General features: G+C 43.5%; 1 protein-coding gene across 1 annotated transcript in view; it reads right to left on the bottom strand.

The window, feature by feature from the left end:
• The window catches only part of SMPD3 (sphingomyelin phosphodiesterase 3), a 52,585-nt gene that overhangs the window by 15,789 nt on the left and 14,640 nt on the right, over positions 1-22,156 (bottom strand). The window contains exons 3-4 of the mRNA XM_070953047.1: positions 13,419-13,494; positions 3,134-3,289 (exon numbers count right to left, since the gene is read on the bottom strand). Coding sequence (XP_070809148.1) covers positions 3,134-3,289; positions 13,419-13,494 — 232 coding nt within the window. The remainder of the gene's footprint in view (positions 1-3,133; positions 3,290-13,418; positions 13,495-22,156) is intronic.

Consider the following 22,156-nt stretch of genomic DNA (forward strand, 5'->3'; position numbering starts at 1 on the left):
AGGAAACTCAAGCCTTGGAGATTTCTTTCGTTGGGGGTCTTACTTGGAACCCTGACAATTTCTTTCTTGGATTGCTATGAGCCATCCAGAGTTGTTAAGAGTTTGGGCAGCCTACAAGTTTAATAAATTATTACAATTATTATTAGTCCCCAGGACTGAGTGTGTCTAATTATCTTGCCAAGACAGAATTTATCACAGAAGTGTGGGGTGAGAAAACCCTTTGAGCAATCGGTCAATATTTTAATGTATTGTTTTGCAGGCTATAGAAGGGGATTGATTCCCATTTAACTTTGCCAAGCATTGTTTAGCACCATAAAACATTTAAGTCTCATCTATCTAACCCTGTGCAAATGCAGGTATCTAACAGCACCTCTTGATAATTTTTCTTTTGCGCAGATTGGCAAAAAAGTTTGCTGTGTTTCCCTGGCTTCTCTCAAGGGAAGCCCAGAAGTAGCTCTTCCAGAAGCGCTAATGATGTCATTTATCATTGTCTACTCTCAAGGCAATACAATTCATAAATGGGAGGCTTTAGGAAGGGAGGAAGGGAAAGAGAGGGGGGGGGATAGCCAACTTCGTCTGAAGCTAAAAATATACCCGTGCATTGAAGGCAATGCCAACTGGATTGTCCATAAAGGACTTGCATTTTGGACATATTCTTTGATGGGGTGGAAATCTAATTGTCTGCAGGTTATCAATGAATAGGGCAGGAAAATGCAACCTCACAAAATGACATGTCCCCTGTGTTATAAATGACAGAGTTAGTGGTCTTGATCATAGGAAAGAGGGAAATCTCCTTTATCCTGGGATGGGGGTAAAACAAGAGTACCTTGAGGGCAGGAGAAGAAGTAATGGAGGACTTATTAGAAGGACTTCACAAGAAATGAACTACATACCAGAAGAACATTGCATTCAATGGAGTTCAATTGTTACATCTTACGGCATCTAGTTCTTCAAAGAACTAGATTTAGTTCTTAAAGAGGGCAGGCCGGAGTTATAGGTGGAAGATTATCAAGGAAAAATCCAAACTAGAACTAAGGAGGAATTGTATGATGGTGAGAACTGTTAACCAGTGGAAGGACTCACCTCTGGAAGTTGTGGGTGCTCCATCACTGGAGCACCCACAGAAGTGGTGGATAGGTGGATAAGAAGAGACTGGATAGTCATTTGTCCAGAGTAGCACAAGGTCTCCTGCCTTGGGCAGGGAATTGGACTAGAAGATCTGGAAGGTCCATTTCAGGCCTATTAATCTATGTTCTAAGAATGCCCCATGGTTGACAAGTAGGAAACCATATTTGGCTTTTTGAGTTTCCTGGAATGAATGGACCATTTTAGTTTCCATTTAACCAGGGGTGAAATCCAGCAGGTTCTGACAGGTTCTGGAGAATCAGTAGCGGAAATTTTGAGTAGTTCAGAGAACCGGCAAATACCACCACTGGCTGGCCCCAGAGTGGGGTGGGAATGACCGGTCGCAGTCTGTGTTGACAGGGGGGCAGAGGTCGACCCCGAGGCCCCTTGTATGTGGGGTGCCACAAGGGTCGGTCCTCTCGCCCCTTCTGTTCAACATTTATGTGAAGCCGCTGGGTGAGATCATCCATGGTTTCGGGGTGAAGTACCACCAGTACGCTGATGATACTCAGCTGTACATCTCCACCCCGGACCACCCCAATGATGCCCTTGAAGTGATGTCCCGGTGCCTGGAGGCCGTGCGGATCTGGATGGGGAGAAACAGACTCAGGCTCAACCCATCCAAGACCGAGTGGCTGTGGTTTCCGACATCCCGATATAGTCAGTTGGTGCCATCACTGACTATTGGGGGCGAGTCACTGGCCCCTGCGGAGAGGGTTCGCAACTTGGGTGTCCTCCTGGACTCACGGCTGTCTTTAGAAGAGCACATGATGGCCGTGGCCAGGGGGACTTTTTATCAGGTCCGCCTGATTTGCCAGTTGCGTCCCTTTCTGGATCGGGACTCGTTAAATACGGTCACTCATGCTCTCGTTACTTCCCGCTTGGACTACTGCAATGCTCTCTACATGGGGCTCCCCTTGAGGAGCACCCGGAGGCTCCAGCTGGTCCAGAATGTGGCCGCGCGGGTGGTTATGGGAGCGACGTGGCGCTCCCATGTGACCCCCCTCCTGCGCGAGCTGCACTGGCTCCCGGTGGTCTTCCGGGTGCGCTTCAAGGTTTTGGTTACCACCTTTAGAGCGCTCCATGGCATCGGACCGGGATATCTACGAGACCGCCTTCTGCTACCAATAGCCTCTCACCGACCAGTACGCTCCCATAGAGAGGGGCTCCTCAGGGTGCCGTCGGCCAAACAGTGTCGACTGGCGGCCCCCAGGGGGAGAGCCTTCTCTGTTGGGGCACCTACCATCTGGAACGAGCTCCCCCCAGAGATACGGAAGATCCCGGACCTGCGCACGTTTCGCCGTGCTCTCAAAACTTTTCTATTTCAGCAAGCTGGCCTGGCCTAACTCCCATCTTTTAAATTTTTTAATTTTTTAATTCGTGATTTTACAAATTGGGTGTTTTAATCTGTGTTTCGGCCGAAATATTTAATAATTTTAAGGGATTTTTTTTAATATTTGTATTATCTGTATTTTATCTTGGCTGTTCACCACCCTGAGTCCTTCGGGAGTAGGGCGGTATAGAAATTTGATTAATAAATAAATAAATAAATAATAAATAATTAATAAATGGAAATTTTGCAATGTCCTTCCCCCAGGAGTGGGGAGGGAATGGGGATTTTGCAGTATCCTTCCCCTGGGGTGGGGTGGGAATGGAGATTTTGCAATGTCCTTCCCCCAGGAATGGGGATTTTGCAGTATCCTTCCCCTGGAGTGGGGTGGGAATGGGGATTTTGCAGTATCCTTCCCCTGCCACGCCCACCAAGCCACACTATGCCCACCAAACCACGCCCACAGAACCGGTAGTAAAAAAAATTGGATTTCACCGCTGCATTTAACCCACCAAATGAGATTCTGAGGAAAATGCCAACATGTCTTTAAAACATTTTCCCATCTGTTATATTAAAAAGCACAACTTGATGGAAACTTCTAAAGGGGGTTACATCCAATGCTCCCTGGGGTTTTGGGTGCGTCCGCTGTTTTTGAGTCTCTAGATTTAAAAGCCTCACCTGACGAGCAATTGTCAAAATTCAGGTCACCGCAGACCACATCAAATGCCACCAGCTCCTCTGGATTGGCTGTACTGGAAGAGGAGGTAGATTTTCTGAAATCAGCCAGCCAATCCTGAAGCAGATCCAGTTGTTCACATCGAACAGTGGTGTCCTCTGTAGAAAAGGACAAAGCAGGCCATTCAGATTTAAAATCATTCCTTTTTAAGATTATCTATTTATTAAATGTCTGGGCTACCCATCCTGTACAAAATGGCGGCCCATCGGCTGGATGCGTCACACATGCAGGCCACACCCACCCCAGCTTCACAAACGCAAAAAACATCACGATACGTCCAGAGGTGGGCTTCACATACTGTAGCAACCGGTTCGGTCAGCACCGGAAATGTGAGAGTGCGCGTGCACACGCTCACTTTGATTGTCATGCACGCTATCGGCGCATGGGTGCGGCATCACAAAACACGACAATTCGCTTGTGCATGCCATCCATGCATGCATGCGGCGTCAAAAACACAGCAACATAACCCCACAAGATTAACATGAATAAATAAGGGAAAATCCTCGATATGCTAGAAGTGTGGAGAGACCATTGGGAATTACTATCACATGTGGTGGGAATGCCCAAAGGTGCAAAATTTTTGAAATTTACTAAAGAACTGGCTGGAAGAAATTTTGCTAACAGATATAGAGGTCAAACTGGAATTTTTCTTATTGGAAATTATAGAAAGAAAATATAAGAAAGATACAAATTATTTATTACTGCATATAGTCACAGTGGCACGAATAGCCTTCACTCAAAAATGGAAAGAGAAAATGAAGAGGAACTGAAGAGGAACTATTACTGAAGAGGAAATATTACTGAAAATCTTTAACTGCGCAGAAATGGACAGACTCAATTTGGAATTTAAGGATAAAAGCGAAACTAAGTACTACAAAATCTGGGAACAATTTTATGATTGGATAGATAACAAGAGGGTAGCCAAGACAAATGTATATTGTTAGAACAAAAATATAGATGTTATTATAGATAAATGTACATTTAAGAGATAAATAAATATACAGAAATAAGGGGAAAAGTATTAATATCATATCATATTATGCTTAAATAGTGAACAAAGCTTAAGAACTATATGAGTACTAATATTATTGTAAAGTGACGGAAGATGTTTGGAACCAGTGATGTCATAACTATGTCCAATGTTTTTTAAATTTTGTATTATTAATAAAAAACTTTTTATAAAAAAACCCCATAGCGATATAAGACGGGACCACCGGTTCGCTGAACCAATCCAAACCAGCTGAATACCACCTCTGGATAGTCACATGACACGATCAAGTTTGACACCCATGCTCTACAAGATGCGTTTGGTTACCATTTCAGCAGCAGGTTAAATGTTAAATGGTTAACCAAATTCCAGAATCTAAACACAAGGAGTCTTCGACTTACAACCAGTTCATTCAGTGACCGTTCAAAGTTACAACATCGCTGAAAAAAAGTGACTTACGACCGTTTCTCACACTTATGACCGTTTCAGCCTCCCCAGGGTCACACGATCAAAATTCCAATGCTTGGCAACTGACTCGTATTTATGATGGCTGCAATGTCCGGGGGGGGGGGGGGGTGTGTGTCACATGATCCCCTTTTGCGATCTTCTGACAAAGAAAGTCTCAATGGGGAAGCCAGATTCACTTAACAACCCTGTTACTGTAGTGATTCACAATTGCAGCCATTCACTTAACAACTGTGGCAAGAAAGGTTGTAAAATGGGGAAGAATTCACTTAACAAATGTTTCACTTAACAACAGAAATTTTGGGCTCAGTTGTGGTTGTAAGTCGAGGATTACCTGTATTGCATATGATAAGGTTTTAGTAATAGATAGATGATCAGCTTCCTGTAGATACCTGATCCAAACTAATGGATGATCTCAAGCATCCCAGGTTTTTCCTCCCTATGCACAACTTCGTTACCAATTGGTTAAGAATTATATAAATCAACTTCATTTAATGACCCCATAATCCCTTGCAGGGTGGAGTCTGGGCCACTGAATGGAGCTGAATGTTTACTGGCCGGATGCCTTTCCTGTTGCTAATCCAGAGTTATATTCAGCAGATACATTCTCATTGTGCCCAGAGAGAGAAATATCTGCCTCTACCTAGGATCGAACTCACAGCCTCCTGATTGCGAGGTGAGAGTTCCACTTCTAGACCACCGCACCACTCATTAAGAATGACGTAAATGATCCTCTTAAAAAACATGTTTCTTTTTTTTCCGGACAAAATATTAATACGTATAATTCACAACCATATTTGAATAATGGCTGTTTTAAAAGCAGGCCGAGGATAATGGATGACATTTTTACTATTCCGAAACGACCAGCCGCAGTTCTATACCGAAACAACTTTCCGATCCCAATTCCACCATTTAAACCAAGACACCGGAGAATATTCCCACACGCCCACCCTTCACCACCCCCTACCACAAATTAAATGGCTCGGATCGCAGCAGATATTAATTAGCTCTAGGTTTTGATTTTCCACTGCGGATAAGCGGTTGCCATTCAGTGCGATGAAACAAAGAGTTGCAAATGCGGCACTCGTTGTATGGGAGAAAATTCCTGCTGGAAATTGGAAAAGCTGGTTTTCCTTGCCTACGGGTATTTCAAGTGAATTCAGAGGCAGAAGCAGTAATTTTTAAAAAGTACCTCTTCCCCCCCAAAAAAATAAAAATAAACTGGCATCTACCAAAAGAGAGAGAGAGAGAGAGAGACTATCCCTAGCTGACCTTTGATCAGAAAGCAAATGAGTATAAATTTTAGATGGGCACCTGGAGAAATCTAAGTATGAATAAGTGGGACTGGAACAAGAACCAGAGAGCCAATTACGGAGAAAAATCAAAGACTAAAGGTGATTAAATATTCATCGGAGAGCTGTGCATTGCTTCAAAAGGAAGATTTGCATATAAGAGGCCCCAGCTGCAATTGCTAGTATCTCCAGGAAAAAAAGGTCTTCTAAAAAGCTTGTATCTGAAATAATGCTCAGCAGGGATTTCGCGGCACTTTGAGTTGTTTCCAAGCAGGGGAAAAAAAAAAAAAAAGGAGTAACCAATTTTAAGCAGAGAGACTGGGTGATAAGGAGATGCTGTGCTAATTCCCTCCCCCCTGTCCTCCAAATTCAGGAATGGGAGGTCACTACTCTAGGATAAGACCCAGTGGTGAAATCCCAATTTTTTTACTACCGGTTCTGTGGGCGTGGCTTGGTGGGTATGGTGTGGCTTCATGGGCGTGGCTTGATGGGTGTGGCAGGGGAAGGATGTTGCAAAATCTCCATTCCCTCCCCACTCTGGGGCCAGCCAGAGGTGGTATTTGCCGGTTCTCTGAACTACTTAAAATTTCCGCTACCGGTTCTCCAGAACCTGCTGGATTTCACCCCTGATAAGACCTTACATGCATTCTTGATGCAATTGGGACTGTTAGTCTTGATATTATAGAACTATGACAAGGGTGTCGAACTCAAGGCCTGCGGTACTTAGATCTGGCCCAAGGGGCAGCCCTGGAAACAGCGAAGGACCAGCCCATGGTGCCTCTGCCTGCAAAAATGCACCTCCCTAGCTCTGTTTTCGCTGGCAGATGGTTGTAGGAAGCCATCCCAGCCTGGAGCTCGCAAGGATTGTGCACGGCCCTCCCGCGCTCCATTTTCACTGGCAGAGAGTTGCAGGGGGCTGTCCCAGCCAAAAATGGAACTTGGGAGTCCGTTTTCATTGGTAGAGAGCTCAGGATACCATATACCATAGGCGCCCCCCCCCGACACGAGTGACATCAAGCTGGCCACACCCATCCTGGCCACTCCCACTTTGGCCCCCAGAAGTCAGACACAACCCTGATATGGTCCTCAATGAAATCGAATTTGACACCCCTGATCCAGGAGGACATATTCTACTCAACCTTTCTGACTTTATGGACCGGCAGGTTGATGGAAGAAGGGACGATTCCATACAAGCAGCAGGCACACACACTTGCACAGGCAGGTCCATTTATGTGTGTACCTGCCACTGGCACAAATGAAGCTTCCCACGCAAACATGAGTGCCCGCCACTCATGAAAATGGAGCTTCCCATGCTCGCCCATGCCTTGCACGGCCCTGTTCCAAAAGGGCCATGGCAGAGGTGGGTTTCAGCAGGTTCTGACCAGTTCTGGAGAACCAATAGCGGAAATTTTGAGTAGTTCAGAGAACTGGTAGTAAAAATTCTGAGTGGCCCCGCCCCCATCTATTCTCAGCCTCCCAAGTCCCAGTTGATCGGGAGGAAATGGGGATTTTGCAGTTACCTTCCCCTGCAGTGGGGAGGGAATGGAAATTTTAACAGTATCCTTCCCCTGCCACGCCCACCAAACCATGCCCACCAAGCCATGCCATGCCCACCAAACCACACCCACAGAACTGGTAGAAAATTTTGAAACCCACCACTGGGCCACGACCTGGTACTGGGCCATATCCCTGGAGCTGGGGACCCCTGTTTTATGGAGTCAACCTTCCCAGGACCAAGAGCAAAATCTCTGACCATATAGTTTTTTTCTCTAGTCCAGGGGTGTCAAACTCAAGGCCCGGATTCGGCCCACGGGGGTACTTAGATCTGGCCCACAGGGTCGCCCTGGAAAAAGCAAAGGACTGGTCTGCAGTGCCTCTGCCAGTGAAAACGGAGCTCACGAGAGCTGCAGGCAGCCTTCCTGAGCTCCGTTTTTGCTAGCAGAGTGTTGCAGGAGACTGTAACAGCTGAAAACGGAGCTCGGGAGCCCGTTTTTGCTGGCAGAGCTCTTGGTCCACCAGAGGCGCCCTGACACAAGTGACTTTGAGTTGGCGGTCAACCTGATGCGGCCCTCAGTGAAATCAAGTTTGACACCGTTGCTCTAGTGTATTCTCCAGATAGAACTTATATGCTGTTTTTATAATATGGTTGAAATATATTGAATAAACAATAGCTGCTGGCTTCAAGGAACACTTGATTCAATCCAAATCAAAATAACCTGGAAGCAAATTGGATTTGCCTCTCCTGTACTCTACTCTTAATGTTGGCTCTGGCACTTTTTAATACTATTGCCAAGAGCACATGGCTGATCTCCAGAAATTGCTTGTGCCTCTGTCTACACACAGTGACAAGTGGCCAGAAAAATATCTAAGAAGTGAGGCATATTGTAGTTTGGCTCAAAGCTGCTCCAATCCTCATCTTCAAAATTTCCCAGGTGTTCTTCCCCCTCAGACTAGGTAGAAGCTCCACAGAAATGTTGGGTGCTTATTTTACCCCATTCAGACATCTCCCGGAGTAGGGCAAGCTGTTCCACTGGTTAATCGTTCTCACTGTTAGGAAGTTTCTCCTTAATTCCACGTTGCTTCTCTCTTTGATTAGTTTCTATCCATTGCTTCTTGTCCTGCCTTCAGATGCTTTGGAAAATAGCTTCACCCCCCCTTCTTTGTGGCAGCCCCTCAAATACTGGAATACTGCTATTTCATTTCATTTCATTTCCATTTTATTAAATTTGTATACCGCCCTACTCCCGAAGGACTCAGGGCGGTGAACAGCCATAAAATAAAACATATAAATACAAAATTTAAAATAGAGATAAAACAAATTAAATAAATTTGGCTGACCCATTTTAAAACCTCAATAATTTAAAACCAAATTTAAAATTCCCATTTAAAAGAGGAGAAGTTTAGGTCAGGCCGGCTTGCTGGAATAGGAACATCTTAAGCGTCCGACGGAAGGTACGCAGATCCGGAATCCTCCGTATCTCAGGGGGGAGCTCGTTCCAGATAGTAGGTGCCCCCACAGAGAAGGCTCTCCCCCTGGGGGCCGCCAGTCAACATTGTTTGGCCGACAGCACCCGGAGGAGCCCCTCTCTATGGGAGCGTACTGGTCAGTGGGAGGCTATTGGTGGTAGCAGGCGGTCCCATAGATAACCATATCATGGTTATCATGTCACCCCTAGTCCTCCTTTTCTGCAATGGGAGTGGGGTGTCAATGGTGGGAAGCCAGATTGCCTTAAGGACCATATGAGTCAGTTAACTGCAGTGAATTACATAATAACTGTGGCCAAAAAGGTCAAAACCTGAGGTAAAATTTCCTTAACAATTGCTTTCTTTGCAATAGAAACGTTGGGCTCAACATTTCTAGGGCCGCCCGTATTAGAATCAACGCTATTATGTCTGCAAAAGAGATGATGAAGGAAAGGACTGGTGAGCTGCTTCAGGCAAAAGGCTCTTCTGTGCAATCTAACCAGGTGGTAGAGAAGAAGGGGAAAAAAAAACCCAAAACCTTTTGGTGCAGAATGCAAACTGAACATGGGCTCTTGACACCCGTGGCTTTCCAGGTGACAGATGCAGTGCAACTGTGTATTTGTCTAGTCAGGCAAAGTGTGACCGACTATTCAAGGTCTCCACGCACAAGCAGGTTTGCATCATTATGGCGCTCGTCCTTACTTTGTAGAGTTTGATTTATTGCCGGCCAACCAGTCAGAGGCACTTGCTGTAAATGTCCTTGCCTGACTCCTTTGACTCATCCATCATCCCAAGATAATGCGCTGTGGGTTGGAAGGCTTCCTTTGAAATTGCCAATAACAGCATACAAGCGCGCTACTCGCGCGGTGTATTTTCATTAGCTGATTGCTGAACTTTTTCTTGTGGAGTGCTGCTCAAAATCCATCAAACGTTTTGAGATGAGGAAAATTGAGATCGGGGTGTCCAACCTTGCCCACTTGAAGACCTGTGGATTTCAACACTTGAGCAAGGGAGTTGGACTAGAAGGCGAGCAAGGTCCCTTCCAAATCTTTTATTATTATGTTACTGCGGGAGTCTAGTATTTGCATGGTTTATCAATAAGCTATGACACAACACTGAATAGGAACCCACTGATTAAATTTTCACATTCATAACTTGAAGAGAAGAGAATGGCCAGCAGCAAGGTGAATGGACCAAATGATAAGTCCATCTTTGGAATTGCTGAAGGAATTGATGTCCAGAATGGTATAGGCTTGAGCAGAAGGTTGGACTAGGATCTCCAAGGCAGAGGTGGTATTCAGCAGGTTCTGACCAGTTCTGGAGAACTGGTAGCGGAAATTTTGAGTAGTTTAGAGAACTGGTAAATATCACCTCTGATTGGCCCTGCCCCCATGTATTATCTGCCTCCCGAGTCCCAGTTGATTGGGAGGAAATGGGGATTTTGCAGTATCCTTCCCCTAGAGGGGGTGGGAATGGAGATTTTAGAGCATCCTTCCCCTGCCACGCCCATCAAGCCATGCCCATCAAGAACCGGTAGTAAAAAAATTTGAATCCCACCAAGGTCCCTTCCAAGTCTGTTATTTTGTTATTCTGTTATTCTGAAGGACCAGGCTGGGGGCAAATCATCCAAGGGAATATACATATGGTTGCTAAGAGTTGAAAATAACTTGATGGCACATAATCAATTAAATCCATCACTCAGTCAATCAATCCAATGATTTTCCAATTTTATAGGTCAAATGGGATAGCCCTAATTTTCTTTATCACTACTTTATGCTAACTTTTCTTTCCTTCTTTAAAAACAATTCTTTTTTCGTTGTTATCTCCAGTCCTACATGTAGCAATTTATTCAGAACAGGACATACTCTTAAACCTTTGGCAACTGTTTATGTTGAATGTTGAAAAGCCAAGCATCTGGATGTATCTACTAAAAAGGCACTTGTTCTATCAAGTGATTTTCCCTCACATATCATTAATTTGGATGTTTTCATTTTTAAAAGAAACGTTGAATGTAGAACTTAATCCCAAAGCATTACCAGATGACACGCTGTTTATTTTGAGATAAGATTCATATAATATTTAGATTATCTTGCATTACTGTGGGTAAAAAAAGACAACTATTTATTGAACTAGGACTGGTTAAGCACGAAAGGCATCCGAAGCTCTTTCTGAGTAATTTTATGCAACCAAGAAATAATTATTTTTCACCCGATGAGACTCACAAATTGGTTTTCAACGGGTATCGTTTTCTGAAGATTCATGTGATAGTTAGAAAAGATTTATATGTGCCAGAAAGAGAAGCCGATAATGGTTTATTACATGATGTTTAGGAAATACAGCATGACTGAAAGATGGAACTTGCTTTAGATAAAGTTCCATTTGTTAGGATCAGCCATGCTAGACATGGAAGAGTAATTTGCAAAGCTACTGAAGAAATCCAAAGCAATATTATAAATTTATGAAGCTCCCTGGATTTCTTTATTCATATCTCATTCCATTTGTGCATATGCCCCATCCATCGGTTATTTCTCAAAAATACCAAAAGGCAAAATGAGAAACAATTGATGGAAACTAACCAAGGAGAGAAGCAATCTAGAACCAAAGAGAAATTTCCTAACAGTGAGAACAATAAAACGGTGGAACAGCTTGCCTTCAGAAATTGTGGGTGCTCCATCACTGGAGGCTTCCAAGAAGAGACTGGACAGCCATTTGTCTGAAATGGGATAGGGTTGTGATGGCGAACCTATGGCACGCATGCACACGGAGCCATATCTGTGGGCACGCAAGTGTTGCCCTAGCTCAGCTCCAGCACGCATGAGCACGCCGGCCAACTAATTTTCAGGCCTTCCGGGCCCACCGGAAGTCAGGAAACAGGCCGTTTCTGGCCTCCAGAGGGCCTCTGGGGGGTTGGGGAAGGCCGTTTTCGCCCTCCCCAGGCTCCAAGAAGGCTTCTGGAGCCTGGGAAGGGTGAAAAACAGGCCTCCTGGGCCCACCATGCCATTGCGTGCCAAAAGTGGGGGTCGCATTGGGGCTCGCGCGTGCATGTGTGTGTGGGGGGTGCTCATTGAATTATGGGTGTGGGCACCCACGCGCACGACCCCCCTGCGTTCCCCCTGCTTTTGGCACGCGACGGCAAAAAGGTTAGCCATCACTGGTATAAGGTCTTCTGCTTGAGCAAAGGGCTGGACTAGAAAACTTCCTCTTTTTTTTTTTTACAAAAAGTTTTTCATTTTTATTTCTTATACACATAATACAAAAGTACATTCTCTTATATATAATTGGTCATACATATACATATGTTTCTTAAAGAAAGTATAATATTAAGGCATTTTAATTACATTCGGGGTTGCTCTTCTACCCTTTCTTTTCCCTTGTTTCACAACAAACCTTCTCCTTCTTCTTTCCCTTCCCTCCTTCCTCTCCTCTCCTACTTTCTCCCTCCTCCTCTCCTTCCTCTTCCTACATCCCCTTCCTTTTCCCCACTCCTCCCCTCTTTCCCCCCTTTCTCACCTTCTCTCCTACTCCTGTCCCCTGCCTTTTCTTCCTCTCCTTTCCCCTGTCAAGTTTCGAGGTCGTCTCAAATAAATTGCATTTCAAACGAAGTCTTTGATGAAAAAAACTCCCATTTATTCAGCACGACATTCTAACCCGACTCCATCGTAGCCAACACTGACTTCCAAACCCAAAACCCTCCCTTTCCGTTCCCCACTCCCCTGCACTCATTGGCCATCTTCCAAGTCACTCTACCCCTAATCTACTGCTCCAGCTCAAAGGAATTTCCCCCCTCCCATCCCATCTCCTAGGGGATATTATCTCCGGGGAAAATAAGTAGGTGAAAAGTCAAACGTCCCTTTCCAGATGCCTCCGCTTCTCCTTCTTATGTCAGCACTAGAGTAAATGCAGCTTGAAGTGCTGACATCCCCTTTCTTCCATTCCTCCCTCTCCCTCTCCTCTTCTTACCCTCTACTCCTCTCTCCTTTCTTTCTCCTTTGTTGTGCAATATTTTCCTTGTTTGGTATCCGAGCAATTCCAGCATTCTAATAATATATACTTTCTTTTCTAGAAAACTAGAAAACTTCCAAGGTCCCTTCCAATTCTGGACTAGAACTGGACTCCAATTGATATTCTACGTTCTATGTTCTTTCATGTCATTTTTATATCGCTCTACATTGTTAAAGCACACTGAATATACTGTATATTAATGGCATGCAGAAAAATTATCCTGCAATACTTCTATCTGTCTTCCTCAGCTTCATGAAACAGAATTTGATTTTGAAAAGTGAGAGAGACTAGGCAAGGTTGACTGGCTGCTACTGCCTAGCTTGGTGTCTTTGTTCCACAGACTATTGAACCTTGGTCTAATCCTGCATGCAACATTTTTATTTTTAAAATGTGTGGCATTGGTAGGAGATCATCCAAGAAGAAACGATCCAACCTGTTTTCCGCAAATGAAGTCAAAACTATAGAAAGTTTCCCATACAGCATAAGGATGATTTGAAAGAACAGATCCATACTTACCTGCCAGAGCTTGCAAGTGGGTGCAGGAAATGTATCCTACAATTCTTTGGTCCTGAGGTGTACTTCCCACTTGCACCTGGAAGTGGGCGGGGGGAGAGAGAGAGAGAGAGAGAGAGAGAGAGAGAGAGAGAGAGAGAGAGAGAGAGGGCGGGAGAGATAAATAGAGAGAGGTGGGGAGAAAGAGAGAGAGAATAGTTAGTGGACATTTGGTCTCCATGTAACCTCAAAACCCAATGATAAAACACAAGAGATGTTTTCTTCGGAAAGGTTTTATATGAGCTGATCCATTCTCTCTCTTTTTTTATTTTAACTTAAACATTCCATCTTCCATTAAACAGTGTGTCTTCTGGGTACAAATATCTCTGTGCAATAACAATCAAAATTTACAACAGTATTCATTACACTGATATTGATTCCCTAATCTTACAATAATAACAATAATGAGCATAATACATGTATTCATTTCTCCCTCTTAACGTATCTTCTAATAAGAATATAATAATAATATTAAATATAATAATCTTAATAGTCATATTAGTAAGAATCATCATATTGTTTGCTTCTCTATCTTAACTTGTTTTCTATATTTCACTGATCTCCAACTTCTATTTTTATTTTCCAACCATTCATAAAATAACTCCCATGTCATATAATATTCAGTTTGTTCTTTCTCCTTTATAGCAAGCTTTAATCTATTCATTTCTGCACATTCTAATATTTTCCTAATCACATTCTCATCAGTAGGGAACTCTCTGCTTTCCCAGTCTTGTGCAAATATAATTCTAGCTGCGGTTAATACGTGTATAATTAAATACACAGTCCCTTTATTATAAGTTTTATGTAAAATCCCCAACAAAAATATTTCTGGTTTTAAGTCAATGTGTTGCTTTATCATCTTTTCCAGCCATATTTGTATTTTTATCCAATATTTTTTTTTTTGCTTCTACACATGTCCATCACATATGATAATATGACCCAGGTATCTGATGGCATTTTCAACATTTAGCTGACTTATCTTTAAACATCTTTGCCAACCGAACAGATCCATTCTCAAGGTAGAACCACACAGAGAAATAACATTATTCTGGATTGCTTTACATCACCAAATATATATCTCTATATCTCTCTATCTCTATCTCTATCTCTATCTCTATCTCTATCTCTATCTCTATCTCTATCTCTATCTCTATCTCTATCATCTCTATCTCTATCTCTATCTCTATCTCTATCTCTATCTCTATCTCTATCTCTATCTCTATACCTATACCTATACCTATACCTATACCTATACCTATACCTCCATCTATCTTTCTATCTATCTATCTATCTATCTATCTATCTATCTATCTATCTATCTATCTATCTATCTATCTATCTATCTATCTATCTATCTATCTATCTATCTCTATACCTATACCTCTAATCTATCTATCTATCTATCTATCTATCTATCTATCTATCTATCTATCTATCTATCCAGTGATGGGATTCAAGTAATTTAACAACCAGTTCTCTGCCCTAATAATTTCTCCCAACAACCAGTTTGCCAAACTGCTCAGAAAGTTAACGACTGGTTCTCCCAAAGTGGTGCGAACTGGCTGAATCCCACTACTGTATCTATCTCTATCTCTATCTCTATCTCTATCTCTATCTCTATCTCTATCTCTATCTCTATCTCTATCTCTATCTCTATCTCTATCTCTATCTCTATCCCTATCCCTATCCCTATCCCTATCCCTATCCCTATCCCTATCCCTATCCCTATCCCTATCCCTATACCTATACCTATACCTATACCTCTGTCTGTCTGTCTGTCTGTCTGTCTGTCTGTCTGTCTGTCTGTCTGTCTGTCTGTCTGTCTGTCTGTCTGTCTATCTATCTATCTATCTATCTATCTATCTATCTATCTATCTATCTATCTATAGAGAGAGCGAGGCTGGGTTATCTAAATGAGGAAAACATGAGTGAGGGAATAGATGTGTCTGAAGTTAATGGTATTAAAATACGTGTGAACATTTGTCTGCTTTAAAAACTAGCATCTTCTTTTCTCAATATTTTCCTACAACTTCACCTTGTGTGCAAAAAGGACTTGGTTTTGCTTTTAAAAGAAGGACCATGTTTACAAGTTAAGTAGAGAGTTAGCCACTTACAAACAACTGCCAATTTTTCCAGAAAAGGATCACAAAGCAGAACTTCAACATTGGATCACTTTCAACAGGGTGCCAAGAGGGAATAATCAGAAAAAGATTATGGTGAAAAGTGATCCTGTCAGAAGGCATATCTTGTTTCTAGATGTGCACATGAGAGACATTTGGCCTTTGCTTCAGTTTAATTTTACTTTGGGGGAGGATTGAGCCCATAAGTAATAAATGGTCTTGACATCAGATATGTTTTTTTTACAACTAGCTTCTGCATTTATGCCCTCTGGCGTCTGCAAAGACTTTAGTAAGGCCCTCTGGCTCTTGCTCTGAATTTTCCAGAACATATTTTTTTTAGAATTTCAAACTCAATCCATGCCATGATATCGCTTTCCAGAATGCTCTGGATTTTTCTCCACCAGGAGATGGTGGGAGATTTAAAATGGCAACTTGTAGCTGCCTACTTTGGTTACCATGATATGAAAAAAGATGTGGAGTCTCTAGAAAGAGGGCAGACAACAGCAACAAAGACAACAAATTAGTGACCTGGAAGCTAAATGGTTGTAGGAATTGGGTGTGTTAATGAAAAGAAGGACTAGGGGAGACATGATAGCAGTGTTCCAATATCTCAGGGGCTGCCACAAAGAAGAGGGGTCAACCTATTCTCCAAAGCACCTGAAGGCAGGACAAGAAGCAATTAACCAAGGAGAAAACCGATTTAGAACTAAGGAGAAATTTACTGACAGTGAGAACAATCTATCAGTGGAATGGCTCACCTCCACTGGAGGCTTTTAAGAAGAGATTGGACAATCATTGGACTGAAATGGTATAGCATTTCCTGCTTGAGCAGAGGGTTGGATTCCAAGACCTCTTCCAATTCTATTATTCTGATTAATCTCCCCTTTCAGCTCAAAGCTACTCCAGGAAGGCATGACAAAGGGCTGTTGAAGCTGGAATTAGTCTTATCTTGTCTTCATATAGCAACAAACGTGTTGGGACTTCAATTCCCTTCTGCCGTCAGGTGTAAAGAATCAGGACTATTCATGTTGATTGAAGCATAAATGATTTATTGAAGACTTGTGAATACACAAGAATCTGGGGACTAATGCTCAGCATTGAATTGGCACTAGATGAGGGACAACAGAATTCAAGGGGTGGTGGTGGACTTGGAGCAATGCAAGGACTCTAAACTGATGATGCCTTTAACTCCAACTCCCAGCTGTGCCTGCTCTTCTTCTACATCTACTCTCTTGGGTGAGAATGATAGGATATGTCAGTGATGGTGAACCTATGGCACGCATGCCAGAGGTGGCATGCAGTGCCTTCTCTGATGGCATGTGAGCCATCGCCCCAGTTCAGCTCCACATACCTCCCGCCGGCCAGCTGGTCTTTGGGTCTCTGCCACGTATGCACGGGAGGGCGGGGCATGTGTGGGGGTGCATGCATGCATGGGGGGAGAGTGCATGCAGGGGGTGCGTGCACATGTGTGGGGGGCAGGACACATGCATGGAGGGCAGGGGGCATGCGCAGGGGGCAGGGCGCATGTGCAGGGGGACTGCATACATGCAGGGAGTGCAGGGTACATGCACGGTGGTACACTCACATTGCATTTGGGGGGTTTAGGCACTCGGTCCAGAAAAGTTTAGCCATCACATCACTGGGATATGTAGTCTTAATATATCCAGGGGGCCAGTGATGAGGAGAATCTGACAGCATAGAAGCCAAGAATTGCCCATATTGAATTTTACCCCCGGGTACCCTGTTTCCTGAAAAAGAAAGCAGCTCCTGATAATAAGCCCAATTGGGCTTTTGAGCGCATGTGCTCCCCCCGAAAATAAGCCCTCCCCGAAACTATTTAAACGCAGAGCTGGAAATCAGGTAAGACAGCCAGAGGAGCCCCATCTTGCTCCACGCGCCCCAAAATCATAAGACCTCCCCAAAAATAAAGCCAAGCGCTTATTTCGGGGTTCAAAAAAATATAAGACAGGGTCTTATTTTCGGGGAAGCACTTAGCCTCAGAAAAACCAACTTAATGAGTTCAATCCAATAATATTTCTCCACTTGAGTTTTTTTTCTGTATGTAAATTTTCCCTGCATAGTCTGGATTTAATTCTGCAATCAGTTTCTCTGAGAATTGGCCACTATTGTTGTACATCTTTCATCTGGTTTCCCCTCCCTATCCCCACTTAAAAATCAACACAACACGACACAATAACAGATTGACTTTGGAACGATAATATGAGATGACAATTTTCTTTTTAGGCATAAGGGAAAAATGCTCTGGCATAGGAGAAAAATTGTGTTATGGTCTGTTCTGAATTTTTTTCACAATATTTGTAAAGTCTTTTGGCCTTGGTCAATAGGGACAACCTTGTACTGGGAAATTCATGCAAGTTTGAGGGGTCAATTCCTGATGAGATTTTTAGATTAATGCAATGTTTTGTATGATTCTTAGCAGTGGTGGGATTCAAGTAATTTAACAACCAGTTCTCTGCCCTAATGATTTCTTCCAACAACCAGTTTGCCAAACTGCTCCGAAAGTTAACAACCGGTTCTCCCGAAGTGGTGTGAGCTGGCTGAATCCCACCACTGATTCTTAGAGATCAGAATCATCCGAGACATGGTATTTCCTGTGATACTCCATGGAGATGAAAGTTGGACTTCAAATTAGCAGAACAGGAAGTGAATTGATGCTGTTGAAATTTGGTATTGGAGGAGATTCCTGAGAATACTGTGGATCTCCAGAAAACAAACTGATAGATCATTGAACAAATAAATCCAGAGTTTTCACTTGAGGTATCAATGACCATGCTCAACTTATCCTACTTCAGAGACATTACATGAAGATCGAGTTCTCTGGAGAAGGCCCTGAAGCTTGGAAAGGTGGTAGGGAAGAGAAGAAGAGGACAACCAGCAGTGAGGGAGATGAACTGAGTTAGGGAGATGATCAATACACTATTGGAAGACCTGAAGGACCAGGTGAGGAGATATTGTCATGGAGGAAATTTGTCTAGAGGTTACTGGAGTCAAAAATGACTTGATGGTACATAATCATCATCTTAGCCCTTCTTCAACCTTTTCTTCTAAAAAGAGGTATCTGCAAGTGTCACTCAAATTATGAATACAATTAAAACAACGTAGGGGCAGAGTTTTATGGAAAACTGGATTGGGACTTGATTGACTCATCCCTCCGGTGGTTCAGTGAAATTCTCTCATCTCCAACCAAGATTGTCTCCCTCTATGCTTGTTTAACAGATAACAGAGTTGGAAGGGACCTTGTAGGTCATCTAGTCCAACCCCTGCCCAAGCAAGAGATCCTACACCATTTCTGAAAGATGGCAGTCCAGTCTCTTCTCGAAAGCTTCCAGTGATGAATCTCCCACAACTTCTGAAGGCAACTTCTGTTCCACTGATTAATTGTTCTCACTGTCAGGAAATTTCTCCTTAGTTCTAAGTTGCTTCTCTCCTTGATTAGTTTCCACCCATTGCTTCTTGTCCTGTCCTCAGGTGCTTTGGAGAATAGTTTGACTCCCTCTTCTTTGGGGCAGCCCCTGAGATATTGGAAGACTGCTATCATGTGTCCCCTAGTTCTTCTTTTCATTAAACTAGACCTACCCAGTTCCTGCAACCGTTCTTCATATGTTTTAGCCTCCAGCCCCCTAATCATCTTGGTTGCTCTTCTCTGCACTCTTTCTAGAGTCTCTTATTTATCCACCACTAATGTACTGTAATTGGCCTCTTGATTCTATCCCTCTGTTTATGCAGCCCAGAACTGTGTTGGCTTTTTTGGCAGCTGCTGCACACTGCTGGCTCATATTTAAATGGTTGTCCACTAAGACTCCAAGATCCCTCTCACAGTTACTACTATTGAGCAAGGTAATTTAATGTATAGAAGCTTGGTTTTTGCGTACATTTTCTTCCTCGAGATTGTTCTCGTATTCCAGGGATTGTAACTTTTAAAAAGGAGACAGTTTCCAGGATGCGTATTTCTTGAGCAAAGCTGCACAGTGGGAGCTGAGTGAGGCAAGTATAGCCTTTCGGGAGAGTTGTGTGGCAAAGCCATTATGGCACCAACTAAAATACAAAAAGCCATTTCCAACCTAAAGCTTTTGAAAGGTTTTCTTTTGCCTTCGCTGCTTCTACGCTGAGTGCCCACCACATTATTGGCTTCAAACTGGGTCTAAACAAGATTTGCAGAAATCCTTTTTTTTTTTTTATGAATTTGGCACGCTTGCTTGCAGAGACCTCTGGTGCTTTATAAAGCCGCTGTGTTAGTTATGCTAAGTTGATGTATTATTTAAACATGTTAAAACAGAATGAAATGTAAGTATGAAATGTTAATGGGAAGAGCTGACATCGTTGGCCAGTTGCTTTCTTTCCCATCCGGTTGGAATACTTGGTAAAAAAAAAAACCCTTTGGTGGAATTTGGGGTCATGAGATGGGTGGAAAATGATTCTCTGTTGGGGGGGGGTGTCTAAAGAAACATAAGATGAAACGCGGCAAAGAGAAGGAAGAGGGAAAATGGAAGCTCTTCAAAACGCTGAAGCATGCAGTTTAGCTGTCAAATATAAGTTCAGAAGAGGACACTCAACAAAGGTTCTGAAGATGAGATTTCAGCAGATTTGGCACGACCAAATCTGATGTCCTACGTGTGGATGGACTGCAGCTTCCAAAATTCCCTGGCCAGCATGAACAGGGGCAAGAATTTCCAGCCCAAGACATGTCCAGGATCTTTTCTTTACAAGAACAATAAGTAAAACAATTGCCTTTCTCCTACGGTTTCTGCTTCTCTTGGTAAGGTTGCTGCACGGTTGGCATCCTTGGAGTTCCTTGGGTCAAATAATGCCATTGTTTTGACCTAGGTTTATTGAGTCATTACAAAACACAATTAGTCCCAAACAAACATATTTTATTGTAACAGCTGAGAATTACGTTAATACCCAGCTGAGTCCCACTTAGTTGCAAAATAAGTCCTTTGGAAGAAGTCCTTCGGGATAATCACCAACCTTTATCTTCTTTGACACGCTGCCAAAGGCCTTACTTGGCAAAGCCCCATGAAGTTCAGAAACAAACAAGAGATGGCGACTGGAAACAGTTAGCAACGTTGCTTTCCTGCAAAAAGGCCCAACTGCCTCTGTTTCTCTTTTAAGACTTATGGGAGGAGCCAATAATCTCCTGGCCTTACTCCTGAGTCGTCCCTTTTGCTTTAGCTGCTCTTGCCTTCTGGCAGCTCTGCGCATGCGTGCACTAGAAACAGGATCCTCCTGTTCCTCTGCCTCTCTGCTGTCTGACTCTGGAGGCTCCGGAGTCCACACATCACTCCCAGATGGCCCTGGCCCCCTCTCTGCCTCTGACGCAGAGCCCTTGTCTGAGCCTTCCCCAGACTCCAGGACTGGCCCATGTTCCTCCCCAGCCTCCTCACTGTCCAACTCCGCTGCCAACTCCACAGGCTGCTGGCGGACCACAACAGCCATCTAGCATAGTGTTTCTTAACTTTGGCAACATTAAGACGTACGGGTTTCGACTTTCAGAATTCCCCATAAAGCCATGCTGGCTAAGGAATTCTGGGAGTTGAAGTTCACACATTGTAAAGTTACCAAGGTTGAGAAACACTGAAAAGGACCCAAGAAGCGTGTCTTCCCTGTTGTAATGGCATGATATCCCCGCCGCAGAGATCTGTGTGTCTCCCACTTGGATTATGTTCTGTAAATATTTACAAAGTATGGCTGTTCTCCCAGGCTATCAGCATAGGATGCTTAAGGACCCCCATGATAATTGTATTTTGGAGCAAATGCATTCCTAAAATGGCTAATCATTTCAAGGGCAAACCGGCAAGAACAGAAATCTGGATCCAGAATCTAACCTTCTGCCCAGCAGGCCTGTCTCCCCAAGTGTGTTTATTAATTTTCTCCCTGCCACAATCAAAAGACTTTCAGAAGTTATAATCTCATCAGATTATGCTAAATATCCCCAGTGCAAAACCATCATCATATAAAATAATAGAACATAGAATAATAGGTGTGGAAGCAGTGGTGAAATCCACTTTTTTTAATCTACCGGTTCTGTGGGTGCGGCTTGCTGGACGTGATGAGACTTGTTGGGTGTGGCTTGTTGGGCATGGCAGGGGAAGGATAGTGCAAAATCTCCATTCCCATCCCACTCCAGGGGAAGAATATTGCAAAATCCCCATTCCCACCCCACTCTGGGGCCAGCCAGAGGTGGTATTTGCCTGTTCTCTGAACTGCTCAAAATTTCCGCTACCGGTTATCCAGAACCTGTCAGAACCTGCTGGATTTCAGCCCTGTGTGGAAGGGAGCTGGCAGGTTTTATAGTCCAATTCCCCTGCTCAGGTAGGAGACCTTATACCAGACAAATGGCTGTCCAATCTCCTCTTAAAAATCTCCAGTGAGTTTTTTGTGGTGTTGTGAAACACCCAGAACTTCTCGATGTCAGGAAACGTCTCCTTAGTTCTAGTTTGGATTTCTCTTTAATGATCTTCCACCCATTACTTCTTGTCCTACCCTCAGATGCTTTGGAGCATAGGTTGATCCCCTCTTCTCTGTGACAGCCCCTCTAGTCCTTTTCTTCATTAGAATAGA

This window comes from Pituophis catenifer, unplaced genomic scaffold, assembly GCF_029215685.1.
Source record: "Pituophis catenifer annectens isolate HBS135680 unplaced genomic scaffold, rPitCat1.0.hap2 SCAF_13, whole genome shotgun sequence".
Lineage (NCBI taxonomy): Eukaryota > Metazoa > Chordata > Lepidosauria > Squamata > Colubridae > Pituophis > Pituophis catenifer.